We start from the raw sequence: 20292 nt of genomic DNA on the forward strand, positions 1-20292 counted from the left end.
AGGGGAAAAAGTAAATGCTCTGAGAGAAGAAACTATTATCCCCTTGGCTGAAAAAAGAACCCCCCAGCACCAAGAATATGTTATGCAATATATGTATGTATAATAGGTTCCATGTGAAATGCATCAGTCCACAGGCTGCGCCTCTGGACAAGATATTCTCCTTCTGACCTCCCCCACCTTTGTAATTCCCACAGTAAATATCGGCAGGCTCCGGCCCCCTGCGGCTATTGTAATGTATGTCTGGTCTGCTGTTTTTCTATTGGCCTGCCCTCTGTATCTGTGTTATATATTCTGTGTGCTGTGAATAAAGTGTTGTTAGACTGGAAATACGTGGAGAAGCAGTGAGATTTTATATGCACCCATGTAACCAAACAATTCTAGCCAGCGTCCTTCATTCAGAATCCAGCCAAGGCAGAGTGGACCTCCTGAAACACGGGGTGGTACCTAAAGAGGTACTACAGCACAGTAGACCCCGTTACACTGGTGACAGACAGCGGGATGTGAGACCCCTTCTACAGGAGGAAAGGAATGAATGGAAAACAACTACCAGAAGTTAAAGAGGACTACATTAAAAGATCTTGTGGAAGCCCGAGCGTTAATCGCCAGCAACAAAACAAAAGCGGATTTGATAGCAGCCATCATGGAACACGACGGTGCAGTGCCCCCCAATGTGAACGTGGAGGAGACTGAATTCCAGAGGGAGGTAAAGAACAGACTGGTGTTCTATGGCCCAAACCCTGCAGTAGAGATCATACGAGAGGTGATGGCTGATGTGCGTACTGATCTGAAGGAAAAGATGGCAGAGCAGACCAGGATAGAGCTAGCCAAGATGGAGATGGCAGAGCGGACCAAAGTGGAGCTGGCCAAGATGGAGATGGCAGAGCGGAGAGAGGAGAGTCAGCGAGCAGGGAGAGCTCTGGCCTCCGCCCAGGTACCTTCAACAGTAAGCCACAAAAAGATCCAGTATAATGCCTTACGACAGTTGGGGGAGGCAGAGGAAGACATTGATGGCTTTCTGCAGGACTTTGAGCGGCAGTGTGCCCTTCATCAAGTGAAGCCGCAGGAACGGGTTCAGATTCTGGCCAGCAAGCTGACAGGCCGGGCAGCGGACGCCTATCGCACGGTACCTAATGAGGACTGTATGGACTATGAGCGGATCAAAGAAGTGATCTTGGCCCGGTATGCGCTGACACCAGAGGCATACCGCCAAAAGTTCCGTGGACTTATAAAACGAGTAATCGATACCCACGCTGAATGGGCCTGTAAATTACGGCGGTCACTGCTACAGTGGGTACAAGGGAGCCAAGCAACCACTAAGGAGGACGTCCTTTAGCTCGTCTTGTTAGAACGATTCTTTAATGGACTAACCCCCGAGACACAGGAATAGCGTCAGGACAGGCGTCCAACGACTCTTGAGGAAGCCGCTCGTCTGGTCGATGAACATCATGATGCCAGGAGGCCTCAGTTGTCCGGATCAAAGATGGTCACTAGGGGTCCACCCATGGACCTGGAGGGCCCCAAACCACCGAAGATTGTAGGGGGACCAGCTAAAAACCGGCCTACCACAGTTCCCCTGGGGCGCGATGCCACACCTGCCATCAGCTGGGCCACCTGCAAAGACAATGTCCCAACCGGACTCAGCATACCCAGTGGCCAAAGGCGGGAACAGCTACCTTCAGCCGGGCCGCTGTACACTGCTACCAAGGCGAAGTTGACCCGACATTGGGGGCTACGACTAACCAAGGGGTGGAAAAGATGGAGGAAGTGCTGCATGAAGTGAACCCCGTGCAGGCAGCCCGGGCAGATAATCGACAACAGCATCGACAGGTCGTGTGGGTTAATGGGAAACGTATGCAGGGACTAAGATTCCGGGGCAACTTTGACCCTTGTGAAGCCTCATCTCGTCCGGGACCAAGAGAAGACAGACCGGACAGTGGCAGTCCGTGTAGCAGGGGGAGCCATACATCGACTGCCCACTGCCCGGATTCACCTAAACTGGGGAGTCGGGGATGGCCTTGTTGAGGTCGGCTTGATGGAGGGTTTGCCCACAGATGTCTTGCTGGGAAATGACTTGGGGCCCATGTCTGCCTTCTCGGTTGCCCCTCTGGCTGAGACATATCCTGTGACCACCTGGAGACAAGCTCGAGCTGCGGAGGCGAAATCACTCAGAGGAGGCCCAGGTAAGACATCCCAGCCCTACACGTATTCCCATAGCCAGGCACATTTCTTGGGCCACACCAGATGAATTTAAGAGGGAGTTACTTGAGGATCCTTCATTGGAGGGATATCGTGGGAAGGCACAAGAGGGGAGAGGGGTACTGGAAGGGGAACAGTTTATGTGGAAGCAGGGACTCCTCTACCGGATCACAGAGCAGCACCACACAGGGACGAGCCCCACTATAAAACGACAGCTGGTAGTTCCCAAGAAGTACAGGCAGGAGTTACTGCGAATCTCTCATGACATACCCTTGGCCGGGCACTTCGGCGTCAGTCGCACCAGGCATCGTCTGACACAAAACTTCTTTTGGCCGGGGGTAACCTATGATGTTCGTCAGTACTGCCAGACCTGTGACAGTTGCCAGCGCATTGGCAAGAGGGGAGATCGATGCAAGGCCAAATTAAGCCCCCTCCCCATTGTGGAGGAACCATTTAGCCGAGTAGCAGTCGATGTGATAGGGCCGTTAGCCAAACCCAGTCCGTCAGTGAAAAAGTATATATTGACAGTGGTAGATTATGCCACACGGTATCCAGAGGCGGTTGCGTTACCTAACATACTGGCAGAGACGGTGGCGGCTGCCCTGCTCCAGGTTTTCTCACGGGTTGGATTTCCCAGGGAGATTATCTCGGACCAGGGTACCCAGTTTACAGCAGAGGTGACCAACCAACTGTGGAAGCTGTGCGGCGTAAAGTCCATTAGAAGCGCCCCGTACCATCCGCAAACCAATGGGTTGTGTGAACGCTTTAACGGGACGTTAAAACAACTCATTGGGACTTTTACCAGGACCTACAGGGACTGGGAGAAATTCTTGCCTCACCTCCTGTTTGCCTATCGGGAGGTGCCCCAAGAATCCACGGGGTTCTCCCCGTTCGAACTGGTGTACGGGAGATGGGTAAGGGGACCCCTAGACTTAGTGCTAGAACACTGGGAAGGGGAGGGCATCATAGAAGGAGTACCTATTGTACCCTATGTGCTGGAATTCCGGGACCGCCTACAGGAGCTGACCCAGGCTGTACGTGGGAACATGCAGGAGGCTCAGCGGCGCCAGCGCGTATGGTACGATCGGAGGGCCAGAGAGCGCACCTTGGAAATAGGACAGAAGGTCCTGGTGTTAGAGCCCACTAGGCAGAACAAATTCCAAGCTGCATGGCAGGGGCCCTACCAGGTAGTAGGGAAAATAGCCGACACCACCTATAATGTCGCCGATTGTGACGACCCCAGGGTTATCCGCATGTTCCACGTGAATATGCTGAAGCCCTACCGGGAGCGCCCTGAAGAGGTAGTGGCCATCTGTGCACCTGAAGCAGAGGATTTATCCGGACTTCCCTTGCCTGATGTTTTAGGGGAAAGGACTCAGTCTAAAACATGGGACCAGGTACACTTGGGTGAAGACCTAGGTCCCCGGGAGAGACAGCAGGCGGAGGCGTTGTTGAGGCAGCGACAGAGGATGTTATCAGGGAGACCAGGGTACACTCGCCTGGCACAACACAAGGTTGAGACCCAGGATCAGACCCCCTGCGACAACCCCCCTTCCGCGTCCCTGAGTCTGTACGAGAAGGGATGCGACAAGAGATACAAGAGATGTTGCGTTTAGGGGTCATTGAAGAGTCAGATAGTCCCTGGGCATCCCCCGTAGTGTTAGTGCCCAAGAAGGATGGGACTACACGGTTTTGTGTAGACTATCGTAAGCTCAATGAGAAAACAGTGACGGATGCGTATCCCATGCCGCGTGTGGATGAGTTGTTAGACCGGCTGGCAGGGGCAAAGTATTTGACCACCATCGATCTATGCAAAGGCTACTGGCAGATTCCCCTTAGTCCTGACGCTATTCCCAAGTCTGCATTTGTCACCCCGTTCGGCTTATTCCAGTTTCGAGTTATGCCATTCGGGATGAAGACTGCCCCGGCGACCTTCCAGAGGCTGGCTGACCGGCTTCTGGATGGTCTCCAGGACTATGCTTGTGCCTACCTGGATGACATCGCCATCTACAGCGCGACATGGGAAGAGCATCTAAATCACCTAGAGACAGAAATTAGACAGGATCCACAAGGCCAGAATCACCCTGAACCCAAACAAGTGTCACGTGGGCAAAGCAGAGGTTCAGTATTTAGGGCATTGGGTGGGAAGTGGAAAACAGAGACCAGAACCAGCCAAGATTGAGGCCATAGCCAAATTGCCCACCCCACGCACTAAAACCCAGGTCATGGCGTTTCTAGGGACAGCGGGGTATTACAGGAAATTCGTTCCCAATTACAGCAGCGTGGCCAAGCCCCTCACTGATCTGACCTGTAAGAACCAAGAGCCGCACCCGATCCAACTAAACGTTTCCTTGTTCACACGGACGCTTCTATGTTTGGATTGGGGGAGTACTAAGCCAAGTCGGGCCGGACGGCCAAGAACACCCGGTAGCTTACCTGAGTCGGAAACTACTGCCCCGTGAAGTGAGCTATGCGGCCATCGAGAAGGAGTGCCTGGCAATAGTATGGGCACTCAAAAAGTTACAACCATATTTGTATGGACGACAGTTTTCCCTCCTAACGGACTATAATCCCCTAGTCTGGCTTAATCGGGTCTCCGGAAACAACGCCAGATTGCTGCGGTGGAGTTTAGCCCTACAACCTCTGGACTTCACCATCCACTACAGACCCGGCAAACAAAACGGTAACGCCGATGGACTAAGTCGACAAACGGAACTTGTACCAACCCCATAAACTTCGGTCATCCCCAAACCGATCCGTTAAGGATCAGACTGTGTATGCCGATCGCGTCGCTGAAAAGGGGAGCCGTGTTACAGAACCCCCCAGCACCAAGAATATGTTATGCAGTATATGTATGTATAATAGGTTCCATGTGAAATGCATCAGTCCACAGGCTGCGCCTCTGGACAAGATATACTCCTTCTGACCTCCCCCACCTTTGTAATTCCCACAGTAAATATTGGCTGGCTCCGGCCCCCTGCGGCTATTGTAATGTATGTCTGGTCTGCTGTTTTTCTATTGGCCTGCCCTCTGTATCTGTGTTATATATTCTGTGTGCTGTGAATAAAGTGTTGTTAGACTGGAAATACGTGGAGAAGCAGTGAGATTTTATATGCACGCATGTAACCAAACAATTCCAGCCAGCGTCCTTCATTCAGAATCCAGCCAAGGCAGAGTGGACCTCCTGAAACACGGGGTGGTACCTAAAGAGGTACTACAGCACAGTAGACCCCGTTACAGTTAGCATATTAGGCAAAATAAGCTTTCAAACCAACATATCTGCAAAGTACAGAAGTGAAATACTGAAAAAGAACCACGTTTTATTCAGCTCTTCAGCCTCTTAACAAGTGAGGAAGTGTCTTCTTTAATGACCTGAAAGGGCACTGAAGACCAGCCAACCAGCGGTAATTACCAGCAGTAATAAACTGCCATTACCAGCAGTGATAAACTGCTGCTGTCTTCAATTTGGGGTCCTCGGCTGCATTTGACAGCCGGAGAATTTACCTGCTCCTGCTAGATTTCAGGAAAGGGAACTTTAATCACTAGCTGTAAATTTACAATGGTGCTGAATTAAGACCCATGACCGGAGCTATGAATATACAGAGCTTGTTTATTATCAGGTTAATGAAACGATTTATCCTTTAATGCACAATGGTATCTGCAGAAACAATAGCCTTCAAGTGCCAAACAAATCGTAACAGACTAACCTCCTTCAAGTTTTCTTTGAATCCACGCAGCAGGGTTTGTCCTACATCTGTGTAAACTCCTCTCATTAAGTCAGCGGATATTCCCTCATTTGCCCTGTGAGAAAACGTTTGTGATCATATGGCCTGGTAGTAGTTGGTACCATAAAATATATGGCAGCTGCCGGCCCTACATGCAGTATATGCAGGCTTCATACCATTGGGAATGCAATAAAACACAGTCTGCCAACACAACATAAAAACCAGAACACTTTTACTGTCTCAGGCTCAATTAACACATTTTGGAAATATACAGGGTGGCCCAAAGAATGCATACACACTTCAATATTGGTTATTTGTGCCCCTTTAAAAATTCAAATTTAATTATGGCAGCAATATGTAATATTATGTTATCTCTAAAGATGTATGTAGTCGCTTGATTGCAAGATACCTCATGTGGCATCAGGAGAGTCAAAGAAATGAAGAGGTTATGCAGAGCAATCCCTGTGGACACTTCATATGGGAAAACCCATGTAAGTTACAAAGTACTGTATTTTTCGGACTCTAAGACGCACTTTTTCCCCAAAAATTTGTGAAGAAAATGGCAGGTACGTCTTCTAGTCCAAATGCAGGCTTATAGGGAGGTTATGGCGGTGGTGGAGTAGGGTTCCCTTCCTCAAGAAGCCTGCAGTGGCAAAGTATAGCGATGCTGCGGGCCCGATGTCAGCAGTTGGCAAAGCGGAGTGCATCATTGGTTTCCTGATGGCCATATTCCTGAAGCTGTGGGCCGCTGGAGGCAGCCATTTTCCGGAGTCTGTGGGTTTCAGGGAAATACCTTCCAGAGGCCACACGTGCACAGATTGTGATTTCGGCTGGCCTGAGTTCTCAATCTGCACACGCACCACCTCCAGCGGCCCACGGCTTCAGGAAAATGGCTGCCAGGACAGGAATCCAATGATGCACTTTGCTCTGCTCACAGCCAACACCGAGTTCGCAGCATCGCTACACTGCTGCCACCACCGGCTTCTTGAGGAAGGGACCCTGCTTCACACAATGCACTCTGCTCTGCCTCACCACCAACACCGGGCCCGCAGCATTGCACCGCTGGGATACCCCCTCCTCCCGCCTAGAGCCCGCAGCATTGCTCCACTTCTGCAGCCACCGGGTTCTTGAGAAAGTGTCCCATGCCTCCCATGACCCCGCTCCACTGCCCCCGGCCCTCAGGTAAGATACCTTAAATTCAGACTATAAGACGGACCCCCATCTTATAAATATCTTTTTTCCCCCCATTTTACATCCCAAATTTTGGGGTGCGTCTTATAGTCTGAAAAATTCGGTAAATTTTAATCAATAGATCTCCGAATAACAATTAGTTCTGTAACTGGATATGTTTAAATAAAAGGTTCATGTATGGAAATAATCTTAAAATGTGCCCCTTCTGTGTACTGTGCAATGGGGGTCTAAATCATACCACATCTCCTGGGCAGGGGAGGGGGTGAGAAAGAGTATACAGACATTATAGCAGGGGATCGCAGCTGATTCGTTCTGTGAGGAAAAGATTTTGATGATTGTGAGGTAAATTACAATTAAAAACAAAAAACACCAGCTGTGATCCCGTGCTGTAAAGACTGTATACTCTTTTGCTTCCTCCCTTGCCCAGGAGTTTCAGTATGGTAAGTCCATGTTCCTGCACGGTCAGACACAGCCATTACAAAAAGGGACATGTATAAAATGAATTCAGCAACCTTTTTTTAACAGAAAAGTTGAAGAATTAAGAAATCACTGGATGGATAGACATGTAAATGATATCTTTATTAATTAAATATTGAGAATGAGTGTTATGGTCAGAAATCCCCACGGTTCCACAATTGGCTTCCATAATTGAGGTTATTAATGGTTGTCTGAAGACTGTTTTGCAGCACTGAATGCAGAACAGGGGTGGGAGAGCATCTATGGAGTGATCCCTCTGCACTTTTGGGTATATGCACTTATACTATTAATCTACATTCACAACAATCGTATGTTTGATAAGGTGGTATTTACAACTTATATTTTCGATCAGGTTGTGCATATAATAATTCAAGCCAAATGGGGTGTGCAATAAGTAGTCATTTATATGGGTATACTATGGTGCCCATTTTGATATATATTGTATTCGGTGATTGATTCCTGTACATCACGTGCACCCTACGTATGCATATCATCCTTCCCTTCCCTCTCTATGTCTGATCCTTTAAGGCTATGTGCACACGTTCAGGATTTCTTGCAGAAATTTCCTGAGCAAAACCGGACATTTTCTGCAAGAAATCCGCATGCATTTTTTTTTCGCGATTTTGACTCGGTTTTTTGCGCGTTTTTGACGCGTTTTTTTCCGGAGCTTTCCAATGCATTAAATAGCAGGAAAAACACAAAAAATCCGATGGGATGCATAATGTATGCGTTTTTTTATGCGTTTTTATAGCGAAAAATGTGAAAAAACAGAAACGTGTGCACACAGCCTAAATAAGGTTTTGCACATTTTCTATTATCTGGGATGTTGGATCACTTCTTTTTGTTTTGTCCTTTTTGCACTGAATGCACTTGGGCAGCAAATCACCAAGATGTAATGCTGGCAGCTACCTTTGCAATTGCAGACCAATGAAATCTTAGATGTGATCAACTGGAGATAAAGTTCAGTGATGTTGAATGCCATGGTAGCACATTTAGGCCATGCAGGCTGCTCACAGTAGCACAAGAAACGTGCGACCTGGAGTTGCAGTGTTGACAATTTGGAGAAATGGCCATACTAATGGTTCCATGACCAAATAAATGCATCACCGAGCTGTTCGTGTACCTGTTGCCCATATGGTCTCAAGACCAATTTCCGCTTATCATTGCATCTAAGACAAAAACGAGACTCGTTGCTGAAAAAAATAGACCTCCACTCCAGTCTCTATCTGGAGACCACGGGAGAAGCGCTACCAAGAGGCCTTAGCTTCACAATTATTAAGGAGTGTTTATTCCCCCCAAATTCTTCATCTATACATTCAGTTGTATTCAGATGATAACTGTTCTGGCAGCGCCCGTCCAAATGTTGTTTCACCAGTGCCTTCTACAACAGTTGGATGTCTTCCGGAAATCCGTTGCAGCAGGAAGTGGAGTATTCCAGCATATGGATCAGCAAAGTCCACCTACTGAGAGGTGCTTGTATCCCATTAGTGTCTTTTCATAGAGTTGTGCTTATCACCTGAAAAACTTTTAAGGGTTAGCACCCCAATTTACCACATTCTTACTGCCTCATTCCAGATGGTTCTGAACAAAGGAGCGCCCCTTTTCTTTTGGTGTTTTTTAAATTGCGTTCAGCGTGGCAGAACATTTGTCAAACAACCATTAATAACCTCATTGATAGCAGCCAAGGCGTGTAAATGCGAGGATTTCTACATGTGGCGCTCACACTTGATACTAAAGATAGACATGTTTTGAAAAAGTTGCTTCCATCTTATCATTTTCAGATTAGTGACATGTCTATTCATCCTTTGATTTCCATAACTCCACACATTTTCCTCTTGGTGTGGCAATACCAATATTAAGGGGTATATATATTGCAGTGTAGATGTATATAAAGTCATGGCTAAAAGTGTTGGAACTCTTGAAATTGCTCCAGATAATGAAGTGTTTCTCCCAGAAAATTATCACAATTACACATGTTTTGGTATATACAGTGGGTACGGAAAGTATTCAGACTCCTTTAAATTTTTCACTCTTTGTTTCATTGCAGCCATTTGGTAAATTCAAAAAAGTAAATTTTTTCTCATTAATGTAAACTCTAAACCCCATCTTGACTGAAAAAAAAAATACATTTTTGTATATTTATTAAAAAAGAAGAACTGAAATATCACATGGTCATAAGTATTCAGACCCTTTGCTCAGACACTCATGTTTAAGTCGCATGCTGTACATTTCCTTGTGCTCCTCCTTGAGATGGTTCTACTCCTGAATTGGAGTCCAGCTATTTTTAATTAAACTGATAGGACTTGATTTGGAAAGGCACACACCGGTCTATATATAAGACCTCGCAGCTCACAATGCATATCAGACCAAATGAGAATCATGAGGTCAAAGAAACTGGCCAAGGAGATCAGAGACAGAATTGTAGCAAGGCACAGATCTGGCCAAGGTTACAAAAGAATTTCTGTAGTACTCAAGGTTCCTAAGAGAACAGTGGCCTCCATAATCCTTAAATGGAAGAAGTTTGGGACCACCAGAAGTCTTCCTAGACCTGGCCGTCCAGCCAAACTGAGCAATCGTGGGAGAAGAGCCTTGGTGAGAGAGGTAAAGAAGAACCCCAAGATCACTGTGGCTGAGCTCCAGAGATGAAGTAGGGAGATGGGAGAAAGTTCCACAAAGTCAACTATCACTGCAGCCCTTCACCAGTCGGGATTTTATGGCAGAGTGGCCCGCCGGAAGCCTCTCCTCAGTGCAAGACATATGAAAGCCCGTATAGAGTTTGCTAAAAAAAAATACACATGAAGGACTCCCAGAATATGAGAAATAAGATTCTCTGGTCTGATGAGACGAAGATAGACCTTTTTGGTGATAATTCTAAGCGGTATGTGTGGAGAAAACCAGGCACTGCTCATCACCTGCCCAATACAATCCCAACAGTGAAACGTGGTGGCAGCATCATGCTATAGGGGTGTTTTGCTGCTGCAGGGACAGGACGACTGGTTGTCATTGAAGGAAACATGAATTCGGCCAAGTATACAGATATCCTGGATGAAAACCTCTTCCAGAGTGCTCTGGACCTCAGACTTTGCTGAAGGTTCACCTTCCAACAAGGCAATGACACTAAGCACACAGCTAAAATAACAAAGGAGTGGCTTCAGAACAACTCTGTGACCATTCTTGGCTGGCCCAGCCAGAGCCCTGACCTAAACCCAATTAAGCATCTCTGGAGAGACCTGAAAATGGCTGTCCACCAATGTTCACCATCCAACCTGAAGAAACTGGAGAGGATCTGCAAGGAAGAATGGCAGAGGATCCCCAAATCAGGTGTGAAAAACTAGTTGCATCATTCCCAAGAAGACTCATGGCTGTATTCGCTCAAAGGGGTACTCCTACTCAATACTGAGCAAAGGGTCTGAATACTTATGACCATGTGATATTTCAGTTTTTCTTTTTTAATAAATATGAAAAAATTTATACACTTCTGCTTTTTTTTTTTTTTTTTAAGTCAAGATGGGGTGCAGAGTGCACATTAATGAGAAAAAAAATGTTCTTTTTTGAATTTACCAAATGGCTGCAATTAAACAAAGAGTGAGACATTTAAAGGGGTCTGAATACTTTTTGTACCCACTGTACATGTTTGATTCAGTTGTTTGTAATGGAATAACAAAAAAGAGAGAAAAAAAGGAACATTGGACACAATTTAAACCCAAAAATTGTCTGGACAAAATTTTGGGCACCTTTCCAACATTGTGGGTAAACAACTTTGTTTCAAGCATGCTGATACTTGTTCAAACTCACCTGTGGCAAGTAACAAGTGTGTGCAATCTGAAATTCACACCCGAAATCAGAGAGAAAGGGGAAAAAAAGTTGATTCAATCTTTGCATTGCGTGTCTGTGTGTGCCACAATAAGCATGGAGAACAGAAAAAGGAGAAGAGAACTGTCTGAGGACTTGATAATCAAAATTGCTGAAAAATAACAACAATTTCAAGTTTACAAGTCCATCTCCAGAGATATTGATGTGCCTTTGTCCACAGTGCGCAACTTAGGCAAGAAGTTTCACAATCCTTGGCACTGTAGCTAATGTCCCTGGACGGCAGAGAAAAATTGATGAAAGGTTGCAATACAGGATAGTCTGGATGGTGGACAAGCAGCCCCAATCAAGTTCAAAAGAAATTCAATCTGTCCTGCAGGTTCAAAGTGTCTGTCAGTGTCAGTGCAAATTATCCGTCAACATTTCAAAGAATTGAAACGCTAAGTCAGGAGACCCAGGAAGACACCACTGCTGACACAGACATAAAAAGCTAGACAGCAGTTTGTCAAAATGTATCTAAGTAAAATTCCTTCTGGGAAAGTGTCTTGTGGACAGGTGAGACCAAGATGAAGCTTTTTTGTAAAGTACATCATTCTATTTTTTACCGAAAATGGAATGAGACCTACAAAGAGAAGAACACTGAACCTCCACCATATTTGACTGTAGGGTCTAAGATATTTTGAGGTTGTTTTCCTGCCTCTGGCTGCCTTTACTGTGTGCAAGGCATCATGAAATCTGAAGATTACCAAAGAATTTTGGATTGAAATGTAGTGCCTAGTGTCAGAAAGCTGGGTTTGTGTCCTAGGTAATGGGTCTTCTAGCAGGACAATGATCCCATACATACTTCAAGAAGCACAAAGAAATGGATGGAAACAACGTGCTGGAGAGTTCTGAAATAGCCAGCAAAGAGCCGGGATCTAAATCCCATTGGAACACCTGTGGAGAGATCTTTAAATTGCAGCTGGGAGAAGGCACGATTGATTGCAGTTATTCTAAAATGTGTGCAACCAAATATTAAATTGAGGATGCCAACAATTTTGTCCCACCCATTTTGGGGGTTGTGTGTAAAATTATGTCCAATTAGCTTTTTTTGTCTCTATTTTTTTGTGTTGTTCCAATACACACAAAGGAAATAAACATGTAGTGGAGACATGTGGGTCAACAGGCACCCGGGTCCGCTAGCCGGAATCGCATGGACCAGGGATTTTCCCGCCAAACGCCCGCTTTCTTTTTAACATGGGCATAATACTACTCAGACAACACAGGGTGAGGGTGAAACAGTGTGGCAATGCTTTATTGAACCACAAAACAGGCAGATAACTCATAGAACAGTTCCAGCAAAATACCCCAAAACGGTGGACATTACAGAGTCTCACCCTTCTGCTGACTCGCCAGGATAATGGCAGCTGTTACTTCAGAGCTCCCAGGGTCGACTACCCCACCTGTACAAACAAACAGAAAGAACCACTCCAAAATACTGCACACCACTATATAAATATATATAAAAAGGCAAACTTTTATTGATCAGGAAATATAAAAACACTTAAAAAGTACACATGTAAAGATCAAGATCCCCAGTGATTCTGCCAGAATAATAGAGGTCATCATAAACGTCAAATGATAAATTCAAGCAGTAAAATACATATGATCATATCATGATGATGGCCTCACATGTACAAGTATATGATGTCAATCAAAACTCCCTCCGGAGGGGCACAAAGCAGATGGAAGGATACTATAATAGTAAAATAACCCAAGTATCACAAGATGCATAAAGTGCATAAATACCAATACCAACGATCATAAGAATGATTTTCCACAATTACCTATGAGTGTCTGTCCATAATAAGCAGACAACAACATGGAATAAGGCACCAACAAAGAACATTAGTATTGTGCCAGGATACCAAGAGGCACAAAAAATGGAATAGTCTAATTAGGACACTGTGCCGAAGTGTAGTAGCATAATCAAAGGTAGGCGGAAATATCCGGAGCCCACAGAACATGCAGCAAAAAAGTAAAATGCTGCGGCCGGAGGAGAAAGATAAGGCAGGCAGAGATCAGCGTGGGGAGCAGCCCAACGCGTATCGCCAAATTATTCTGGCAGAATCACTGGGGATCTTGATCTTTACATGTGTACTTTAAGTGTTTTTATATTTCCTGATCAATAAAAGTTTGCCTTTTTATATATATTTATATAGTGGTGTGCAGTATTTTGGAGTGGTTCTTTCTGTTTGTTTGTGCATTATCTACATTACCACTCTTCTTGCACCCCGTTAATTGAGATTGTACCATTAGTAGTGCGCCAGTGCCTTTTTTATATTGACTACCCCACCTGTGACACACACAGAGAGGAGATAACGGCAAGCATAGGAAGATGACAGTCCATTCAGGTACAAGGCCAGTTGAACCAAGGGTCACAACCTGGCTTCTCCGAACGTCTCCATGGAGCTAGGTGGGTCCAAATCCTGGCTTTCTCCAAACGTATCCATGGTTCAGCGATGGTCAGTGGAGCAGATCTGTATTCTTCCAACCGGGGCTGAGGTTCTCCAGGTTATTTCCTGTAGAATGATCGATCTGTGTCCCTCGTGATGGAGCCATGATGAATTGGCAGCAGTCCTGTAGGGTGCCCTGGATGTTTGGATGTCTTGGCATAATCTCTGGCTGTCTCTCTCTCTATAGAGGCATCTAACCTCTTTTTATACTTAACAAGTGTCCTTCATTCAGTATTGACATAAAGGGTAAGAATGGAGATGAGATCATGTAGCATTACTTGATTACTTATTCTATTTGCATAGTTTTTCCTCCTCTGTTTTTTACGTTCCCAAACTATCTGGCCTACACAATGCATAATTAGCATATCAGTAAACATCACTAGTCATCAAGGATAAGAACACAATATGTTATATGAAATGTTAATATTACAGTCTTACACAAGCAAAAGTCTGTTTTCTTGGCCAACACAAATTCAACATACAGATAACAGTCTATTCTTCTTGGTTTGCTACAAATAGTTTGGTTAATTAAGATATAACGCTGTGTGTCCACACATGCGTATAACAAAACGTGTAATTGCAATAACATTCTGGGACAATTTTAAGTGTGCCAACATTTTCAACAGTATGTGCTAATATGGCCCTGCACATTAAGGCATAAATACATTTCATAACTGCATGTACATACATAATTATCTACAGTGGTAGAGTTAATGTGGGTGAAATGGGGAAAAGGTGGCATTCATTCTGGTCCCATTCAAAAGGAAGGTCCCACACAGAGCATATAAAGGTGTGCTCAACTGCTCATACAGTTAAAGTCTCTCAGTTATTGCTCACTCACTTGAGCGTATAACTCGTACTAGAGCTATCCAATGTTTTATTGGGTAGCACTCAGACTAATGTTATACTACGGGGCAATGCAGATCTGCTATTTTTTTCTCATGCTGATGTCATCCGAGTACAGTACAACATCTGCAGAAATTAAAGTTTTCCATCTTCTCCGCACCTGTGCTCAGATTCTCTCATGCGAGAGAATCTGATCCCACTAAGATAACACTCGGCTCAAACTTGTCAGAGTCCCAGCAAAAGTAGCATGATGAAGTCACCATGTCACTCCCTCTGCGCCAAGACGCTGACTGTGCCCCAGGACCTGATGAGAGTCTAGTATATTTATGTTTAGTTTTTTTGAGTCCGTATTTGCAGTAGAGCGGTTATACTTTTTGGTGTGCACTACTGTGATGCAATCACACTGTGTTGTATGGGTGTCAATCCTACGGTGTTGTGGATGTGGGTGTATCGCACTGTGTTAGGAGGGGGGCTGTGAGTACCATCATACTGTGTGCGCGCGAAGGTAAGGGTCTTTTGGGGCCATGATACGGAGTGGGGGTTGTAATATAATATGTGGGGGGGGAGCTGTGGCGGCATCAGGGAATGTAATGTGACCACTTTTATTCTCTAAAGCACTCACAGAGGATATTAGTATTTTCTAGGAGGCAACTTTACTGTCTAGAGAGCACAAAAGGCAAATTTTACTTTGTAAGGGACACATTATTATTATGTGGGGCACCGTTTTGTACCACACAGCAGTTGCAGTAATATGGATAAATACGGCAGCAGTAGCTCAGCATTGGAGTGACAGCAGAATGCAGTTTTATCATGATGGTAATAGATGGGGATGGTAGTGGAAATCTGAGAAGTCAATGTGTGTTTGTTGTAATCTCTGCAGACGAGAGAAAAAAGTGGAGAAAAGTGAACAACTCCATCAGAAAGGTGGTTGTGTGTAGTTTACTATCTATAATTGTACTGTAACCTCTTAATCTTTCCTGCAGAACTGATATCTACGACCATATGGTCACTGCATGGTGGTAATATCAGTCTTGGCCTTTGTATAGAGAAATTTTCACATGAACAGCCTGGTTACCTGCTGAAGTTCCTCTTTACCCACTATTATTTTGAAGCACCTCGGCAGCTGTAAACATGGTCACCTAGGATGAGCGCCCAATCAGATGTGTTTTGCCCAATCTGCTGAACCCCTAGTTAGGCTTCTTATTATCTATTAAGGAATTAAATACTTACAGTATAATATGGACGTCAGACTGAATGGACTTCATGATATGCAAGCACTGCTCGGGAGACAGAGGTGCTGAATTGTTCTAAGGACATAAAACAAAAGTTACAGAACATAGACAAGAAACAATGCTTAGAATTGAATTTTCTTTCCTTTAGTATTGTTTCTTCAATCAGAGATGCTAAAGAAGCACTCCCACACAAAATCATCATTTCCTCCGTAACAAAATACATGAGGTGAATAGAATCAGTGTCTTTCTTACAGTGCACATTATTAGAGCCTTAACCCCAGGGCCAAGTAGAATTTGGTCGTATTAGTCTCACTCATTTTGTTTTTCATTGTCACAGTCCATCAGTCATCATTTTTGTTATTTTCTCCTATTAGGGCTTGTTTTGTTTTGCGGAATCAGTTGTATTGTTTTGAGACACCATTTTGCAGAGCAAACAACCTATTAACTCTTTATGTAAAGAAAAGTTCTTTCTTTACTTTTTTACATTAAAAATTGCATGATTTTCGTTTACTACACACAAATACTGACAGCTCTCATTCCCCACCGCTGTCTCTGTGCTAGTAACAAGAACTGGGCTCATTCAGGCGTCTGTAACTTGAACGCAAAAAATTACCAATTTTCATCAGTGTTTTGGATCAGATTTCCAGGAAAGTCTGATCAGTGTGTCCTTACAATTAGGTTTATTTTACAGTATAAAAAAGTGGCAAAGGATGCTCATGCTTCTCCTCTCGGTCAGAGAAAAGCCAGACAGCACACAGATGGCATCACCGTGATGTCACATTTTTTCTTAGATTCATGGCCCAATCAAAATCAAACATCTTTGTGTTTTGATTTTTGGTATGGGCCACTATTTTTGCAAAAATACATGGACATGTGAGGCGCCCCAAAGTAGGTACAAGTTCTATCCATGAAAACCACTGAGAGCTCGTTTGGCGTTGGGAAAAAAGTGACTTCTAGAAGAGTACTTAGACTCCAGCTCCAGGTGAAGAATCGCTGCTTTTCCATGTCCTAATGGAAAGTTGCACGTTCTAGTAGAAAAAAGCAAAGTGATGGGAAGCGGTCAATGTGACTCTGAATGACGTCCATAGTGAGAATAGCTACTAATCCACATATTAGAGTGCGTATTAGGGCTCGTTCGCACTACTGTATAACACGGCCGAGATGTCTTATCGGATCACCCTCTGCCAATGTTATACTATGGGGCATTGCCGATCTGCGATTGTTTTATGATGATTCGGCATGAGAAAACAATCGCAGCATGCTGAGAGTGCATCCAATTATTGGATCACGCGCACGCATACAAGACTATGGGTGTCATCTGAGTGCAGACCAACGTACGCTCACAGAGACAATGAAAAAATTAAATTAATTAAAACTCTGAGAAAGTTTAAGCCGAGTGTCATTAGTATAATCAGCCATATTCTCGCGCATGAATGAATATACGCCAGTGTGAGCATACCCGTAATCGGAGAGTCATGGGGACAACAGGAGGACTGGACCAGAGAAGATAACTAATTTGGTAAGAAAACTAACTCCACTGCTGTACCTTATGTAGGTTACTATAGAAGGAAAAGGGGGAACATTTTTCTATGTGGAGAGGACAAGGCGACTACATAAGACATATAGGCCATGCAATGCTCTTCTGGGAAATTAAAAGGCAATCTGTCAACAGGTTTTTGCTACCTCAACTGAGAGCACTGTAATGTAAGCAAAGAGAAGCTGAATCCAACGATGTATCCGTTAACTGGGTGCAGCAGTTCTCACACAAAGTTCTTAGATTTAGAATGAAGCAGAGCTGAGAATGCTAACCCTGCCCACCCCAGGCTCTGTATGTACAATGTCCATAGACTGTGAGCTGCTTATCACAGGAGGGGGTTCCCAGGCTAGTCTGGCAATGTTAATATCTTAGTAATAAATCCTTCAAACTTAGTAAACAACAGTATGCTCTTTGACAAGTGACACATCACTGAATTCTTTTTTTTTTCAGCCTCTATCTCCTGCTGTCTTCAGATTACATAGCAAAAACCTGCTGACAGATTCCCTTTAAATATACAAGCATCCTCTTCAGGGAGGAAGAGGACAAAGACTCAGACCCTTTAAGGAGCCTTCCTACAGGATTTAAGATGTAAAGTCAAACTAAACACAAACCAAACACTCCTTATGCCGGCTTGTCACTATCCACAAGTAGATACATTCCCCCTTAAACACATCAGAAATCTCGCACTTAGCCAAATCAGACTGCCTGCACTGCACTGCTGAGGTGCAAACACCCTGAAATATGCTTCTGCACATGCAGTCTGGTTTTAAGACTGCTACATACAATAGGTGGTACTGCATGCAATATAGCATTCTTGGAGCCCTTCTGCATTTCAATAAAAGCTTGAATCTTACCACAGTGATCCTTATGTCACGGCTAAAGACCACACCTAGAAATAAAACAAAAAAACCTTCAGAAAAATTATTTCTATTTTAGTAAAGAACTGGTCTATTTGTACAGTATGTGGGATGCTATTGTTATTATAAACTTTGCAACTACTTTAAACTATTTTGTCCAGTTTAACCCATAGGAAAAGCTTTGTTAAATGGGTTGTCTGCTACTGCACAGAATCTGTCAGTAGCGTCAACCCTACTCACAGAAGTTGATCGGCTGCTATTTCATCAAAGGGGGCGTCTGCATAAATGGAATATTAATGATGTCCAGCCAATCAAAAGTCATGTGACACAACAATGTCATATCACTCACTGGGAAAAGCAGCGCTGCAGGAGGTAAGCTTTCATTGTTTTCTATCGAGAAAACCAAATGGGTTAAGCTGAAGGTTGAACATTAGTCAACACCAGGGCTGGGAAAAGCAGCCAGGGTGGGAACCTGCCTTGGGCGCTACTTCTTGCCTATCCGAGGGGACAACACTTTGAAAAAAGAATTGCTGAATGCCTATGGCCACCTGTAACCTTCCTATGGTTGGGGACATTCAGCACAGTGAAGGACTGGGCGCGGGCACACAGGGGAGCAGTGTCAGCCACTGGAACCGCTCACCCCTGTCTCTACCTATGCCCTGGCCTTCGCTCTTTCCCTGGACTCAATTGTATTTGCGTCTGTGTACGTGAGCCTGGATTAGGCAAGTATAAGCTTTATTTTAAATTATATTACTGTGCAGGGAGACATAAAATGAGGGGCTGTACAAAAAGGGGAGATAAAATGAGAGGCTGTACAAATGGAGGATAAAATGAGGAGTTGGACAGATAGAGGGAATAAAATAAGGGTCTGCAGATGGATGGGGAATAAAATGAGGGGGTGTGCAGAGGAGGGATATAATGAGGGGCTGTGCAGAGGGCATAAAATAATTTGCTTTGCGAGGGGGCATAAAATGAGGGGTTTTGCAGGCAAGCAAAAAAAGACAGGAAGTGTGGGGTGGGCATAACATGGGGGCTGTGCAGGCAGGCATAAAAAGAAAGGAAGTGCAGGGGAGGCATGAAATGAGGGGCTGGGCAGAAGGGGGGACTAAAATTAGGGGATGGGCAGGGGAGGTGTATTAAAATCAGAGGCTGTGCAGAAGGCATGGGAATAAAATTAGGGGATGTGCTGAGGGCGGGGGAATAAAATGAGAGGCTGTGCAGGGAAAGACACTTACTGTAATTCTGATATTAATATAGGTCCCAATTTAAACACAACACTAAAAAAGTCAACCCATATACAAAACTTTATTAGATAGAAACTAAAAAGGGGGACTTAAAGCAGAGGTAAATCTAAGTTATGGGTGGGTAGGGATATTGGCAACCTAGGGGGAAACAAAATGTCTGCCCCGCTCGACGTTGGCTCACCCTCACTGACCCTGTAATTCCCTGCAAAAGAATGGCACCACAGTGAATAAACAGCAAGCACACAGACACATGAGGGACATACAAAGAAGAATCTCTTAATAATGAAATGAGCCTATAACTAGTAAGCTTGACACAAATATAGATGTTAGGATGCCACAAAAGACCACGAAGAGAAAACACCGGATTACGTACCGGTAATGCTCTTTTATAGAGCCACGACAGCACCCACTGAGAGAGGGGATCCGCCCCTAGGAACAGGAAACCCTACGGAGAGATAAAAGGGGCGGTCCCCCTCGCTCCCACAGTTTGGGTTACAGAGATTGCGAGGAACCGCCCACAAGTTTTAGTAGGTCATTCTATATTAACATTTCATCTTTGACTTAATCACGTATATTTACAAGAACCAATCACCCTTATCAGTGCTCATATGCAAACTAATATATAAGGGAGGGAAGTGAAGGGGTGCTGTCGTGGCTCTATAAAAGAGCATTACCGGTACGT

The 20292-nt window shown here is 44.7% G+C and overlaps 1 protein-coding gene across 3 annotated transcripts in view; it reads right to left on the bottom strand.

Moving 5' to 3' along the window:
* The window catches only part of SERHL2 (serine hydrolase like 2), a 208508-nt gene that overhangs the window by 9172 nt on the left and 179044 nt on the right, over nt 1-20292 (bottom strand). For all 3 annotated transcript variants that reach the window (XM_077277341.1, XM_077277342.1, XM_077277340.1), the window contains 3 exons: nt 18364-18398; nt 15971-16047; nt 5904-5997 (listed from right to left, as the gene is read on the bottom strand). In XM_077277341.1, the coding sequence (XP_077133456.1) occupies nt 5904-5997; nt 15971-16047; nt 18364-18398 (206 nt within the window). The remainder of the gene's footprint in view (nt 1-5903; nt 5998-15970; nt 16048-18363; nt 18399-20292) is intronic.

The sequence above is a fragment of the Ranitomeya variabilis genome, chromosome 8 (assembly GCF_051348905.1).
Source record: "Ranitomeya variabilis isolate aRanVar5 chromosome 8, aRanVar5.hap1, whole genome shotgun sequence".
In the NCBI taxonomy this organism is placed as follows: Eukaryota; Metazoa; Chordata; class Amphibia; order Anura; family Dendrobatidae; genus Ranitomeya; species Ranitomeya variabilis.